The following is a 17,199-nucleotide window of genomic DNA, read 5'->3' on the forward strand; positions in this document are numbered from 1 at the left end:
CATTAAGCTTCAGAACACTGTATCACCTCTTATAATCATTCGAAAGAGTTTGACCTAGCTAAATAGGAAAAATCAAATAGATGATGAATGCCTCTCCTTGAGACTATGATATGTATTTTGATCATAGGATTTTATTTTTTAATTAATTTATTATTTTTTGGGGGGGCAATGAGGGTTAAAGTGACTTGCCCAGGCTTGCACAACTAGTAAGTGTAAGTGTCTGAGGCCCGATTTGAACTCAGGTCCTCCTGAATCCAGGGCTGGTGCTTTATCCACTGTGCCACCTAGCTACCTCGATTATAGGATTTAAAATCTAAAACTTAGAGGAAACTTAGATGCCATCTAGTCCAATTTCTTCAATTTACAACTGAGGAAATTCAGGTCTAGTAACATTAAGGGCTTGTCCAAGATGATACATGTAGTGTCAGAGTTAGGATTTGGTGGAAGATGACATTCTCATAAAAATAAGGAAAAGAACTGATTCCAGTAATTCTTATAAAAACAAAGAAAATAAGAGGAAAAAGATAAACTATATAACTGACCCTAGATCCAGTGGTCTGTCCGCTCTTGTATTGCCTCATCATGTACATACATATATACATACATATAAACATACATACATATATATATACATACACACACACACACACACACATATATATATATATATATATATATATAAAATCTTAGACAAATTCTCGGGGTGAACAATGACCTGGATCTAGAATTGAACATCTGGGGATGAGTGGGCTGGAATTCATCTTTGGAAAATTGAAGAGTGCCCTTAATGACCTCAATTTTCTCCTTGAAACAAAGGGATGCACACACAGACACACACAGACACATATACACATATATATACATACATCACATTAATATTTTCTAGATGATTCTGTATCTTTCTGAGTTGCTAGAGACTGAAAGTTGCTGGTCACCCACAGACAATGGAAAGACACATGGTGTATGAGCAGACTTTCACATTTTTCTAATGATGAGTTACTCAGGGCAAGTGACATAAATTATATAATCATAAAGACATTGTGAATTAGGCACTGTCTCTTGAGTCAGAAGACCTGAGTTCAAATTCCCCTTTTGATGATTTCTGCCTGTATGACCTTGGACAAGTAATTTTACTTTACTAGGCCCATTTCTACTTCTGTAAATTGAGGTAGTCAAATTAGATGCCCTCTGTAGTCCCACTTTTAGATCTATGTCATATGATAGCGTGAATGTCCAGGAAAAAAATGATCTTGTCCCACAGTAAGAGGATGGGATAACCAGTTGGCAGTCTTCATGTTCCATTGGTATCCACATACTGTGAAAAGATTTGGAATAAGGCCCCTAGCATACTGGGTAGAATGACTGTGGAGAATTTATGGGTGGAAATGGAGCAAATTTGTATAGAATGAAGTGTGGATGGAATTCAATCTCATAGAATAAGGAGTGTCAGTAACTCCATTGGTAAAATCATTGATGTATCCATCAACATATTGAAATATTTACATCTAATTTAAGAAAAAAAAGACATTGACTAAATGTTGTCTCACCAAAATCAGTATCATATTTTATCTTAAGTGATGTTTAAGCTATTTGCAAAGCAAATAGAACTATGGTGGGGTGAGGGGGAAAATGACTTGTGCACTTAGCACTGGCCCTCCCCCATGCCTCACCTCTCATTTATTACCTCTGACTTTTAGGATATTGACTCAAATGCCACTTTCTACATGCTTTCTCTCCTGGTTCCCTCAGCTGCTGTATTACCCCAAGCCAAATTTGCTTGTATTTACTTTTTATACACATATAATACACACATATAAATATATTATATATGTACACATGTGTTTTATATGCATGCACACACATATATGCATATTATATATGAATAAACATATTTGATTTATGCATCAACATCTATATCATTATATCTATATAGATCCAGATCTCTCTCTTTATCTATCTCTATCTCTTTATCTCCATCTATTTTATACACACACTCATTTATCCTGATGGAATATAATCTTTTTGAGAGCAAGGACCATTTCATTTTTGTTTTTGGTGTGTCTAGAGCCTAAAACCTAGTCTAGTAGGCACTTGATAAATGCTTGGTCTAGTTAAATACAATTCAATAGGCATTTATTAAAAGAAACCCTAAAATTTTGAAACTTCTGATCCTTATTTTTTTTTTTTTTTTTTTTTTTGCGGGGCAATTGGGGTTAAGTGACTTGCCCAGGGTCACACAGCTAGTGTTAAGTGTCTGAGGTCGGATTTGAACTCAGGTACTCCTGAATCCAGGACCGGTGCTCTATCCACTGCGCCATCTAGCTGCCCCTGATCCTTAGTTTTTTATGATAAAAATCTCAAAGATGATTCTACAGAACAAGTTTCTTTACCAATTGGCAATTAACTCTTCATATATTTAAGGCTAGAGTACATATTTTAATTTAAATGAATGGTGAGATTGTTTTCTGTAATTGTTGAGAGTGATTTGCCATCTTTTTTCTTCCCCCTTACCACTTGACACGACACACTGTATATGCTCTTTCCCAGCAGTCTTCTCTCTTTTCTGTCATGGAAAAGGGTATGTAATATTAGTATATTTCTTCCACATTCAGTTATGAATAGCTTTTCAATGCTTAATGTAGCTTTAAAAAATTCCTCTTATTGATCTAGGTATTATCACTGTAGGAATTAAAGTCAGGAGACAGTGATTGAGAATAATTTCCTGGTTTGGTTAGGTTTTGCTCTGAAGGCCTGCTGTGTGGCTCATGTGTTGATGGATACCCCACTGTTTAAAAAGAACATTTCAGAGTTAATATGAGAAAGAAATGAGTCTGATAATTAGAAACTTGGAAGAGAATTCAGTTATATAGGGTGTCTCCAAAGTCTTAGTTCAGTGTTAAACTTAACTTATCGTTAGTTAACTAAGATTTTAAGTTTTACTTAACACTAAACTAAGACCTTTGGAAGATTCTGGATATCTTGAATGTTTGTGTATGTGTTCCTCTTTATTTTCCTTGTTTTTATAAGAATTAAAAAAACATCTTTTGTGGCCGTTATTCTAATGGTTTTAGCATGTGGAATAAATGCATTTGTAAAAAATCTCATGATAATCTATGGAAATGATTCTAGGATGTCTGACCTAAGGCAACATAGGTAACAAAACAACCACCCAATTTTTTTGTTGTTGAGGGGCAATGAGGATTAAGTGACTTGCCCAGGGTCACACAGCTTGTAACTGTCAAGTGTCTGAGGTCGGATTTGAACTAAGGTCCTCCTGAATACAAGGCCGGTGCTTTATCCACTGGGCTACCTAGCTGCCCCTCCCATCCAATTAAAAAAAAATCAAATAACCTCTGAATTTTTGCTTAAATAGGTATTTATTGTTCTTGAGAAATAGCTTTGAATAGTGCATAGAGGATTAATATTGTAGTGAGGAATATCAAAGGTCAAGTCCTGCCTCTGATATGTACTAGTTGTGTGGCCTTGGTCAAATTATTTTATTCCTCTTGTTACCCCAGACAACTCTCTATGACTCTAAGTTACAAAAAAGTCATTGACATTCATACAGTTATAAGTGCATTTAAGTGGAGGGACTTTCTACACCAAAAAATTCCCTAGACATACACAATAAGTCACACTTCTGTACAAACACACTGCCTGCTCAACAGTCTCTAGGTTCTTTGCAAAATATAGAAGTGTGAAACAATCTCTAACCTCAAGAATTCTAGATGGAGATATGATACATGGATCAAAATAAAAGCATAGTAATATAGGAAAACATTTAATTAAATGAAAAAATATATGGCATAGATTATAAGGATATTTGGATGATATCAGAACAGGAGCTCAATGATAGAAGTAAAAAGCTGGATTTGAAGGATTTGAAAGAATGAATAGTTAGCCAACTAGCATTTATTAAGTGCCCACTATGTGCCAGGCAGTGTGCTAAGTGCTGAGGATACAAAGAAAGGCAAAACAAAAAAAACCCCAAAAACTGAAAATAAAATAAAATATTCCTTGCTTTAAAAAAAGTTCACAGTATAATTGGGGGAGACTATGCATACAACTAGGTAAAACCCAAGACATTTAAAGGATAAATTGGGGGTAGTCTTAGAGGAAAGATATTAAGATTAAGGAGGCCTGATTAAGGCTTCTTGCAGAAGATGGGACTTTAGCTGACACTTGAAGAAAATGAGGAGTCAGAGATGAATGTGAATAATTCCAAGCATAGTGGATAGCAAGTTGGGAGTTGGGAGATGGAGTGTCATATGTGAAGAATAACAAGTAGGTCAGTGTCACTGTCTCACATAGTATGTGGAGGGTATAAAAAGTCTCAAAAAGTAGGAAGAGGTCAGGTTATGAAAAGTTTTTACCCCTTTAATTTTGTTTTTGTTTTTTTATTTTTTTAATTCTATTTTTTGTCAATTACATGCAAAATGTTTTTTTAACATTTGTTTTCTTAAAATTTTGATTTCCAAATGCTCTTCCTCCCACTTTCCCCTCTCCCCTTCTTGAGAAGACAAACAATTTGATAGAGATTATACATGTGCAGTCATGCAAAACATTTCTATATTAGCCATGTTGCAAAAGAAAACACAGAATCACCCTCCCCCAAGAAAAAGAAAGAACATTTTAAAAAGTATGCTTCATTTAAATCTGAATTCTGATACTAAGTTCTTTTACTGGAGATGGATAGTTTTTTTCAGTGATGAAACTTGAACAAACTTGATAGGTATGATATGGTACTTCAGCATTGTTTTAATCTACATTTCTCTAATAAATAGTGATGTAGAACATTTTTCATATGAGTATAAATAGCTTTAATTTCTTCTTCTGAAAACTGCCTGCTCATATTTTCTGACCATTTATCAATAGGAAAATGACTTACATTATTATAAATTTGACTCAGTTCTTTATATATTTGAGAAATGAGGCCTTTATCAAAGGATAGGGGGACCAACCAGTAGGCTATTGTAATAATTCAGGCATGCAGTGATAAGGGTTTGTTCCAGCATGGTTGCAAGGTTAGAAAAGAGAAGGGAACATACTAGAGAAGTTATAAAGGTAAACATGATAGGACTTAACAACTAATTGGATTTGGGAGGTAAAAGGCAGTGAGGAATCAAGGAAGATCCTTACGTTGCAAGTCTTGTGACTGGGAGAATGATGGTACTCTTTCTGGTAATAAGGGATTTAGGAAGAGGAGAGAATTTAGAAGAACAACATGAGAGAAGTTTGGGATAATCATGGCTATTTTGTTGGTACAGTTTGGGAGCAGAGAGAAAAAATATAGCATAGGTAAAATGGAGTAAGAACTTGACAACATATGAAAACTCTAACAGTGGGGTCTTGGTATTGAAAGTTGGAGTCTATTAAAGGCCGTAAGTAGAAATTGAGAGAGATGATAAAAGCAGTGAATTCAAGGTGAGGAGGTCCATAATCACAGGCCTTGTTTATCTCCTGTGTATTATCATTAACTTTTGGTATCTTTTCCTATGGATAACTTTGAGTATATGAAGAGAGGGATAGTTTGATAGTCTCTGGATTCAGCCAAAGAATAACTTTTAATGTATTTCTAATAGTTTAAAATAAACATGCATTCTCCATACTTATGCTGTTGAATAAAATTATGCCTCTGTGGGACATCTGCTATGATGGAGATCTTTGTGATGGAATTGGGACTTTTCTACAATATTGAGAGAATCTTATTTTAAACTTTGCAATAAAAATTCCCATTCCACAGTTAAATTTACTCCTTGATCCTATAAATCACTCTTTTTCTATGATTAAATTTGGGTCACATAGGTGGTATTGATAGGAGCTGGGCTAAAGAGATCTTAGGTGTTTGTCAGCATCATTGCTAATTTCTACAGCATAAACAATGTATCAAAAGAAAAACATATTTTAATGCTTTTGAAATTATCTTCTTATTTCAGATTTAGACTTAGATGGATTAAGTCAACCAAGCTATCTAGATAATCTCTCTAATGGAGAAGATGATCACATTTCCGTGGATTCAAGAACAGCATCTGAGAGTAGGGATGTTGGAGAGCAAAGAACCGGTAAATATGCAACCATCTCGACTCATAGCCTTGGTGTGCCAGCTACAGGAAGAGGTCGGGAGATAGAGACATCCTTTAGCAACCCAGGCTTTGAAGAACCTTATTCTACTGACACTTCCTCAGCCTGGAGTCCAGAGGCAAGTTATCAATTTTTATAAAATATTTATTATTTTCTGTTTTTTATATCACCATAGTATCCCACATGTGTTTTAACCTTCCCCTTCTTGAGAGCCATTCAATATGACAAATAGAATTTTTCTAGAGGAAAAAAAGTCAGTACAACTTATTGATTCATGAAGAAAGTTCAAGAACATGTGGTAACACCTGTTGACCTCCCAAATCCATGAAGGGATGTCTTTTGATATCTCTTCATTTGAGTCCCATTTTATCTTTATAATTTTGTTTCATTTACTTCTGGATTTTTGGTGTATGGTTATTCTTTTCATTTACATTGTTGCAGTTATAGTGTATATTGTTTTCTTGGCTCTGTTTATTTCACTATTCATCAGTTCATATACATCTTCCCTTGTTTTTTTCTGTATTCATCACACACATAATTTTTTACAGCACACTAGTATTCCGTTACATTCATGCATCACAATTTGTTTAGCCATTCCCCAGTTGATTGACATCTACTTTGTTTCCATTTTTTCGCTATTACAAAAAGGGTAGCCATAAATATTTTGGTGTATAAGGGGACTTTTTTTCTTATTGATGGCTCCCTTGACATGTAAACCTAGTAATGGAATGTCTGGTTCAAAGGATATGGACATTTTAGCCACTTTATTTGCATAATTCCAAATTGATTTCCCAAATGAGCATACCATTTCAGAGCTCCACCAACAATGTATTAGGGAGCAGCTAGGTGGTGCAGTGGATAGAGCACCAGCCCTGGATTCAGGAGGACCTGAGTTCAAATCCGGCCTCAGACATTTAACACTTACTAGCTGTGTGACCCTGGGTAAGTCACTTAACCCCAATTGCCTCACCAGAAAAACCAAAAACCAAACCAAAACCAACAAACGAAAAAACCCAATGTATTAGAATGCCTATCTTCCCACAATACCTCCAAAATTAACTATTGCCATTTTTTCCCAATTTGCAGTATATGAGGTGAATCCTTGGTATTGTTTTGATTTACATTTCTCTTGTTATTAGTGATTTGGAGCATTCTTTCATTTGATTATGAATGCTTTGAAGTTCTTTTGAGAACTTTTAATATCCTTTGGACATTTATCTACTGGGAGGAGGGCTATTAGTCATAAATATATTATATATGTATAATATCAAACCCTTATTAGAGATATTTGACAAAAGGATTTTTTTCCCCATTTGATCACTTCAATTCTTTTTCTGGATACATTAGCAATATTATCTTTGCAGAAGATTTTCAGTTTTAAACAATCAAAGTTTTCTATTTCATCTTTGAAATTACTTCTTTCTCTTTTTAGATAAGAAAACATCTATTACCCATAGCTATGAGAGAGATATAGTCTATTTCTCTTTTAATTTTTAAATAGTATGGTCTTTAATAATAAGTTTACATATCCACTTAGAATGTATATGGAACATGATGTAAGATGTTGGTCTAAGCCTAATTTCTGCTAGACTGCTTTCCAGTTTTCTCAGTAGTTTTTATCACATATGTCATTTTCCCTTGGGTGATTTGTATTTTCCCTTTCATCAAACATTGTGTTGTTGAATGTTATTGTTTCTCAATTTCCTTTGTCCATTTTGTTCCATTCATCTACTACTCTATTCTTTAATAATAGACATGTTTGATGACCACTGCTTTATGATATAGTTTGAAGTATGTTTCTTTTTTGTTCTTACTAATTTTCATCATTTTCATTGATATTTTAGATCTTTTTTTCCAAATGAATTGTGTCATTATTTTATCCAGATCATTTAAGTATCCCTTTGATAATTTGATTGGCATGCTATTAAAAGTATAAATTTATTTTGGTAGAATTGTCATTTTTATTATATTGGCACAGCCTAGATATGAACACTGAATATTCCTCCAGCTATTTAGGTTGTTCTTTATTTCTATAGTGAGTGTTTAATGATCTACATAAATCTTTTATGTACTTTGGAAGGTTTATTCCTAGATATTTTGTAATTATTAGGAATGGTATTTCCCTCTCTAATATTGGATCTTGTGTTTTTAAAATTATTATATAGAGATGCTGTTGATTTTTGAAGATTTATTTTGTAGCCTGCAACTTTGTTGAAGGTATTGTCTCAATTAATGTCTTTGCTGATTTCTTTTGATTTCTCAGTCAAACCATTATTTATCATCAGTAAACACATAGTTTCATCTCCTCCTTATCTACCTTTATTCTTTTAATTTTTTTCTCTTGTCTTATTATTGTTAGCATTCCTGAACTTTATTAAATAAAGAGACTGAGTATCCTTGTTTCACTCCCATATGTATTGGAAAAGGTTCTAGTGTATCCCCATTGCATATGATACTTGCTTTTGATTTTAGAAAAATACTTTTTGTGAATTCAAAAACGGTTATTCTATGGTACTTCAGCATTGTTTTAATCTACATTTCTCTAATAAATAGTGATTTAGAACATTTTTCATATGCTTTGGAGTTTTTTTTAGCTTAAAAGAATGTTGTAAAAAAAAAGAATGTTGTACTTTGTCAAAGACTTTTTCTATATCCATTTAGACAACAATGTAGTCATGAATATTTTGGTTTTTAATATGATTAATTATGTTGATTGTTTTTCTAATGTTAAACCATCCTTGCATTCCTGTTGTAAATCCCACTTGATCATAAGTAATGATTTATTGGATACACCACTGTACTCTGAAAGAATTTTGTTTAATATTTTTGAATCAATGTTCATTAATGATATTGACTTATCGTGTTCTTTCTGTTTTATCTTTCCCTGGTCTAGGTATTAGGACTATATTTGTCTCATAAAAGGATTCTGTTAGGGTGCTTTCTTTCTCAATTTTTGAGAATCATTTGTGTACTATGGTTACTGTTCATCAAAAGTTTGATAAAATTCTCCTGTGAATCCATTTGATTCAGGAATTTTTTCCTCTGATAGATCCTCTACAGATAGATCTATTTCCTGGGTTATTTAAGCACCCTATCTTGTTTTCTAAAAGGTTGGGTATTTTATATTTTTTGAAAGCATGCCTCTATTTCTTTTGTGTTCTCAGTTTTGTTAGCATGTAATTAAGCATATGCTCTAAATGTTCTTTTTATTTCCATTGGTTTTGTTATGATTTAACCTTGCTCATTTGCTAAATTATTGCTTTCCTTTTCTGTTCTTTTCTTTGTAATCAGATTAGTGAAGGATTTATCAATTTTATTAGTCTTATCCAAAAAGAAAAAACAGGCCATTTTAAAAGAGATAATCAGGGAAACTCCATTTTGATAAAGAGTACCATAGAATATGAAATAATATAAACATTTATATAGCAGGCTTCTCTAATAAAGGCCTCTCTTCTCAAATATGTAGGTAAATGAGTCAAATTTATGAAAATAAGAGCCATTCCCCAATTGATAAATGGTCAAGAGATATGAACAGGTAGTTTTCAGAAGAAATTTAAGCTATCTACAACCATACAAAAATGGTCTAAATCACTATCGATTAGAGAAATTTAAATTAAGACAACTCTGAGGTACCACCTCACACCTACCAGAAATCACAAATGTCAGAGGAGATGTGGAAAAATAAGTACAGTAATGAACTGTTGGTGGAGTGGTGAAGTGGTTCAACCATTCTAGAGAACATTTTGTAACTATGCCCAAAGCATTATATAAAATTGTGCTTACCCTTTCATCTGATACCTCCACCGTATCTATATTCCAAAGAAATAAAAGAAAAAGGAGAAGGACCTCTATGTACAAAAATATTTATAGCAGCTCTTTTTGTAATGGCAAAGAATTGGAAATTAAAGGGACATTCATCAATTGGAGAATGGCTGAACAAGTGTATCATTTTGATGGAACAGTATTATGCTATAAGAAATGATGAGGGGGAGATTGGTACCTCTGAGCCATGTGCTTTGTGACTATCTCCCCATGAGAAGTCCAAGAATTTGTTTCATGGTTTCCCTCCCCCCTTCCCTTCCCTTGTCCCTAAATAAACTACCACCTTATTCTAACTGCTTTTGTGTGCAAGAGGGTATAATTCTTTAAAGGGGAATTCCTAAGAGCCCCAACCCCTAACCCAACCCGTACCCCATTCCCCATTTTGGTGCCCGAACATCTGAAGGGACACAGGAATTTCCTCTTTCCTCTTGGCACACAAAACTGCGGGGTGGGAACCTCCCTTCTGGGTTTCCTTTATCCCTCTCCCACCTAACTCAACCTCCCATTTGAGTCACAGAGAGGTAGAAAGAGGATCAGCTTTCACACACAACAGTGGAGGGCAGCCTGAGTCTCCCTCCCTCACTGAAAGCTCAACCAGATGTCTGGACCATGCTTGGCACACAAAACCTGGAGGTAGGGCCCTACTTTCTGGGTTTCTCTTCTCACTCTCCCACCAGACTCAACCTCCCGTTTGAGTCACAGAGAGGTAGAGACGGTCAGCATCTTCATGACAGCAGAGGGCAGCCTGGGACTCCTAGATGTCCAAACCACGCTTTGACCCTCAGACTACACGTTTCTGGGTTATCTCAGATTAAAGAGAAATTGGGGAGCTACTCAAAGAACCCCACAAAGTTCATAGATGGCTTTAAGTCTGTGACACTGGAGTTTGACCTTTCCTGGACCAATCTGCAAATTATTCTTGCCAGCTGTTGTACCCCTGATGAGAAAAAACAGATTTGGGACCTGGCGGTACAAGTTGGGAATGAACACTGGCAGGTTGGAAATTGAGTTGGGGTCCCTGGATTTACAGCTGTCCCAGTTATAGAACCAAGATGGAACTATGATAACAGGGAAGACAGGGCTTGTAGAAATCACATGGTCACCTGCCTGGTTGAGGGAATGAGAAGGGAGGTTAAGAAACAAGTCAATTATGGAAAAGTGAGGGAGATAACACAGGGGTCTGACAAAAATCCTGCTGTCTTCATGAGCTGCTTAGTGGACTCTCTGAAGAAATATACCAACCTAGACCCCCAAAGAGATGTAGGAATAACTGTCCTTAATATTCATTTTATCAGCCAGTCTGCTCCTGATATTAGGAGAGAACTCCAGAAGTTAGACTGGGGTCCCCAGATCCCATCCTCACAACTCCTTGATATTGCTTTTAAGATTTTTAATAACAGGAACTTTGCAGTAGCCAAAGAGAGAGAAAAGATGGCTTGTGCCCACTCCATAGACCAAGCTGCTATAATAGCAGCAGCCATAATCACATCTGCTACCAGCAGAACTCCGAGTGGCCGAGATTCTGGCAGTTGCAGTAAACCGGGACACAGAAGTGGGGGATGCCGTACAAAGGTGAGGCCAGCTCTCCTACCTCTTTGTCTCCAGGGCAGCACCCAAGAGATCGGCTTAGCAAAATTCCATCACTCTGCAGCTTGCTCTCCTGGCCAGCACCTTGTCAGGCCCATGGCCAAGCTGGACATAGGAGGCAAGCCTAGGAATGGTTTTGGGGCGACCTCTGTCTTACTCTCTGGTTCAGGTCTTAGCATGCAACGAAGGCACAAAGTTGGGATGGGATAAAAGGACTCTAAATGTAGACAGACACTGCCCCTCACAGAACTAGGCTTTGATCTGATTACTTAACTTTAATAAATCAGTCCACACCCTGTCCTGCATTCAGGCTTTCCTGCTTCCACTGGAAAAAAAAAAAAAAGGAGTCATACTTTACTCCTGATCTGATAAAGTCCCTTTTCGGTTTTGCTCTGGTCAGTTTTCATTTTTTTTGTTTAAGTCTGTTCCATCTAGGCTCAAGGATTCATGGCAGATACCCATTGTGCCTATGTGTCGCCTCCCACCCTCTGGATTCTCTGGGCCCCTCACAGCTCCGTGCATTCCAGGCCTTCTCCACTTCTCTCCCCTCCTCCTCCCTTGCACCATGATTTCTTTGACCCCCAGTCAGCACGAAGCAGTTTCAGAAGAATCTTCGTCCCCTTTCCTTATATATAGAGAAGTGGGGAAATGTCATGGGGTGCAGAGCACCCCAGAAGTTCTCTGGGGTACATCAAAGAATCTTCTCCTTGAGAAACTAAACCAGAGGACAGATACACCTAGAGAGATAAGCGGAACCAAATCAGACTGAGCCCTTCATTCTGGTCTCCCTTAACCCTGGGGAGATAAATTTGGGTGTGGCTGTGGTCTTTGTGTCCTGAAGAGAGATCTATAGCCACCCCTCACCCAATTCCTCCAGTCCCTACCAGTGGGAGATGGTCCTCCCTCACTAAAGGAACTTTCCACAGGCACATGGTCCACCCCCATCAGCCCCTTATAAAAGTACCTGCTGGTCTCCTACTCGAGGAGATTGGTACCTCTTAGCCACGTACTTTGTGCCTATCTCCCCATGAGAAGTCCAAGGATTTCTTTCATGGTTTCCCTCCCCTCTTCCCTTCCCTTGCCCCTAAATAAACTACCACCTTATTCTAAAAAAAAAAAGAAATGATAAGGGGAATGATTTCAGAAAAAAACATGGGAAGACATAAAAATTGATGCAACATGAAATGGGTGGAACTGGGAGGTGATTGTATATAGTAATAGCAATATTCTAATTGTGATTGGCTGTGAAAGAATTAGCTACTCTGATCTATACAATGATCCAAGACAATTTTAAACAACTCATGATGAAAATTGATATCTACCTCCAGACAGAGAGAACTGATGAACTCTGACTGCAAACTGAAGTATATATTTTCACCTTTATTGTTTGTTTTGATTATTTGATGATGTGGTTAATATGGAAGTACATATTGAATGGTTTCAAATGTATAATGACTATCATATTGCTTGTCTTCTCACTTGGTGGGGGAGAGACTGGAGAGAGGGAGAGAATTTGGAACTCAAAATTTTAAAAAAAGTTTAAAAATAATAAATTTAGAAAAGATTTTAAAATATTATTAGTTTTTTCAGAAAAATAACTACTAGTTTTAAAAATAACTTCTATGTTTTTGTTTCCAATTTATCCCCATAATTTTAAATATTTGTTGATGTAAACATTTAAAAATAAATATTAAGTTTATTACTCTCTTTTTCTATTTTGTTAATGTATGTTCATAAGGATATGATTTCCCTCTGAGGATTGCTTTAGCTGCATTCCAGAAAATTTTGTATGTTGTTTTATCATTACAATTTTCTTTTACATATTTGTTCATTGTTTCTATGATTTCTTATTTGACCCACTCATTATTTAAGATTTCATTGTTAAGTCTTCACTTGAGTCTGTATTTTTTGTCCATGGTGCTTGAATCAGTTTCTATTCTTATTATAAAATGTTATATTTTTATCATGAAAGTATTTTATTATTTTTCCAGTTACATCTAAAGATAGTTTTCAACATTTGTTTTCATAAGATTTTTTGTTCCAATTTTTTTCTACCTCCCTCCCTTCCCTCCCCCTTCCCCAAGTCAGAAAGCAATATGATATAGGTTATATATGTACAATCACATTAAACATAATTCTGCATTAGTCATGTTGTGAACAAAGAATCAGAACACAAGGAAAAAAACCTTCAATAAAGAAAAAACAACAACCAAAAAGTATAAACAGTATGGTTCAATCTACATTCAGAATCCACAGTTCTTTTTTCATCAGTCCACTTAAGACTTTCCAGGTTTTTCTGAAATCTGCCTGCTCATTTTTTCTTACAGCACAATAGTATTCCATTACATTCATATACTACAACTTGTTCAGCCATTCTTCAACTTATGGGCATTCCCCGAATTTCCAGTTCTTTGCCACCACAAAGAGAGCTTCTATAAATATTTTTGTGCATGTGGTTTATTTTCCCTTTTCTATGCCATTTGGGCATAGTTCCAAATGACTCACCAGAGTATTTGGATCAGCTTACAACTCCACCAACAATGCATTAGTGTTCCAATTTTTCCACAGCTTCTCCAACATATAAAATTGTACATAAAGGATATATTGACCATTTCTGCATTTTTATATTTTTTCCCAACATTTCTGTGCCCTAGTAAATAGTCACTTTATTTTATTTTATTTTATTTGGGGAGGGCAATGAGGGTTAAGTGACTTGCCCAGGGTCACACAGCTAGTAAGTTTTAAATGTCTGAGTCTGGACTTGAACTCAGGTCCTCCTGAATCCAGGGCTGGTGCTTTATCCACTGTGCCACCTAGCTGCCCCCATAAATAGCCATTTAAAAAAGAAGTTCCAGGCCTCACTAAAAACAAAAGAACAAAAAACCAAAACAAAACAAAACAAAAAAGAAGTTCCATATAGTGTGGAGAAATATGAATATTCATTTGCTATCCTATTTAGAAGATACCATACATCTTTTAACTATTGTTTCTCCAGTAATTTGTTCAGTGCAATAATTTTCTTTTTGTTTATCTTTCTGTTAGACTTATCTAAAACTGATAGAGGGATACTTAAGTCTTCTGTTACTATTATGTTACTGTCTATGTCTTTGTAAAGCTCAGATAATATTTCCTAAATTTATGAATTTAGATGCTAAAGCATTTGGAACCTCTAAGTATAAATTTATTACTAATATTGGTTTGTTGTCTGTGGTACATTTTAGCATAACATGGTTTCCTTGTTTATTTTTTTTAATTTTGTTTTTGCTTTTTCTGATATTAATTATGATGTGAATACCTGCTTTTTTGATTTACTTGATCCATAGTAATTTCCCCCCATGCCTTCAGTTTTATTTTATATCTCTCTCTCTCTTTTTAAAATGTATTTCTTGTAAAAACAGATTGTAGGGTTTTAAAAATCCATTCTGTCACTCTTTTTCATTTTATTGTATTGTTTAATCCATTCAAATTTAAATGCATGAGTTAGGTTTTTATTTTCTTCCATCTGTCTCTAAAATTGGAGTTTTTTATTTTATGATTTTTGCCCCTTTTCTGGTTTAAATACAATATTATATTCCTTTGGTTACTTCAGTCTTTTTTAATATGGTCCTATTTCCAGTGATCCTCTTTTCCTTACTCCTAATCCTTTGTTTTCATTTGTTACCTTTATTTCTTTATGTTTTTTTATTAGTCCCTCTTCCCTGCTTTTATCTAGTTATTTATTTCTTCCCCCTCTTTTCTCCTCCCAGTCAAGTATATTCTCCCTTCCTCTCCTCCCCTTAATTTAGTCCTGTTCATTAGGTTTTTTACATTTCATTTTGGTGACCTTTTCAAAAAAAAGGGATTTCCCTCACACTCTTCATTATCCATCTCTCTTTTGGTTTACTCTATATCTTCATTCTCTGATTCACAACCCCTATATAACCATTTAGTGTCACTCTTTTCTCTGTATTCTACATAGTGACAACTTGCAAAGTATCCATTCTAGGCTCTGCCCTCTAGGTGATTTCTGCCCCTGTCATGTATGGCTTGTTGTATGGATTCCTTTTCCACTGTGCCTTACTCTCGGAGGAATGTCAATTATTTCAGGTGTCAGAGAGAATCCCACCCCATGGTAGGGTACCCCCCAATGTTCTATCTCTCTCCTCCTCCCCTACATTTGACTCCTCCCTATGCTCATGTCCTCCCACTCCTCTATGTTCCAGTTTCCTCTAGACGTTCCAACTCCCTGTGTAGCAGGACAAGTAGACTTTTCAGGCACCAGAATCCCCAGGCCTCCTCCAGTGTAAGGGTTGTATTCATCAATTGAACCCCTTCCCACCTCCAAAGCATTTTTCATCTTTCCCTTCCCTTAATTCTTCTCCATCCTCCTTACCCACGCTCCTATAAGCTTTTCTCTTTCTGAGACCACAGAGGTCATCTTCCTCTCATTGCTAGTCCTTGATTTGATTCTGGAGCATCACTCATTCATTATCTTCCTCTTCCCCTGCTGCCTTTTATGTAGTCCCACAAAAGAAGCATTCACTTATACAGAGGGTATTGCCAAGTTCTGTCTATAATGCCCGTCTACATCTTCACTATTACCTACACCAGATTTCTTCTTTCACCCTTGTCCCCTCCTTGTATACATATAGAAAGAACTAGTGCTGGTCTCTCTGTTTTCACTCTGTTGTTATTGTCTAAATTTATTCACTCCTCCTGCATTTCTGTTGTCTGAGGTGTTTGAGGAGCAAACAATCTCTTCAGTTTTGGTTTTATTTCTAAAAATGTTTCAAACTCTTCTTTATTATTGAACATCTATCTTTTGTCCTGTATGATTAAGCTCAGATTTGCAGGATATGTCACCACTGGCTGCATTCTGAGTTCCAATGACCTTTAGAACACATTATATTGTCTCCCTTTTCTGGTGGGCACAAAATAGTCTGTTATTTGAATGTCTTTTCCTTTGTATTTGAAGGTCTTTCTCCTCATGACTTGCAGAACTTGTTTTTAAATTGAATAGTTAAATTTAATCACTATGTGGTTGAAGTAGCCTTTTTTTTTTTCTGAAGGTGATCCGTGAATTCTTTCAATTGGAATTTCATTTTCTATGTTCAAAAGTTCTGGGAACTTATCTTCTATTATTTCTTTTATTATGTTAAGGTTTTTTGTCCTATCATCATGTTATTCTGGGAGATCTATGTTCTTGATGTTGTTTCTATGTATCTTGTCTTTGATATGTGCAAATTTTGCTTGTAGAGTGAGCATATTTTCTTTTAATGTTCTTTTTTTTTTTGCTTCTTTTCTATGTTGTCCTTCACTTCTATATTTGCACTCCCAATCTATTGTTCTTTCTTTTTTACTTTGGTGAGGCTTGCAATCGCAATTTAAAATTTTCTATTCTACTCATTATTTTTTTTTCCTGTGCAAGACCTAAATTCTGCTTTCATAATTCTTATTTCTCTTTTTAAACATCCCAAGAACAGTGTGTTATGTTTTCATAGTCTCCTGAAACTCCAACAGGATCCTCTGTCTCATCATGTGTTGATTCATTTTCCTTCATTTTGCAGTATATGTTCAGAGGCCTGAACTTGTTTACTAAATCTGGAGGCCATATTTCCTTTTGTTGTTACTGTGTTGTTTTTTTTTTTTCCTGTTGATTTATCTGTTTATGTTCAAGGTCTTTGAGAATTCTTCTTTCTGAAATCTTTGGTACTTTCAGTCTTCTTCCCC

At 35.5% G+C, this 17,199-nt stretch overlaps 1 protein-coding gene across 2 annotated transcripts in view; it reads left to right on the top strand.

Moving 5' to 3' along the window:
- Positions 1-17,199, top strand: part of SYT16 (synaptotagmin 16) — a 312,116-nt gene that overhangs the window by 259,936 nt on the left and 34,981 nt on the right. For both annotated transcript variants that reach the window (XM_043985518.1, XM_043985517.1), the window contains exon 4: positions 5,937-6,199. In XM_043985518.1, the coding sequence (XP_043841453.1) occupies positions 5,937-6,199 (263 nt within the window). The remainder of the gene's footprint in view (positions 1-5,936; positions 6,200-17,199) is intronic.

This window comes from Dromiciops gliroides, chromosome 2 (genome assembly GCF_019393635.1).
Source record: "Dromiciops gliroides isolate mDroGli1 chromosome 2, mDroGli1.pri, whole genome shotgun sequence".
NCBI lineage: Eukaryota > Metazoa > Chordata > Mammalia > Microbiotheria > Microbiotheriidae > Dromiciops > Dromiciops gliroides.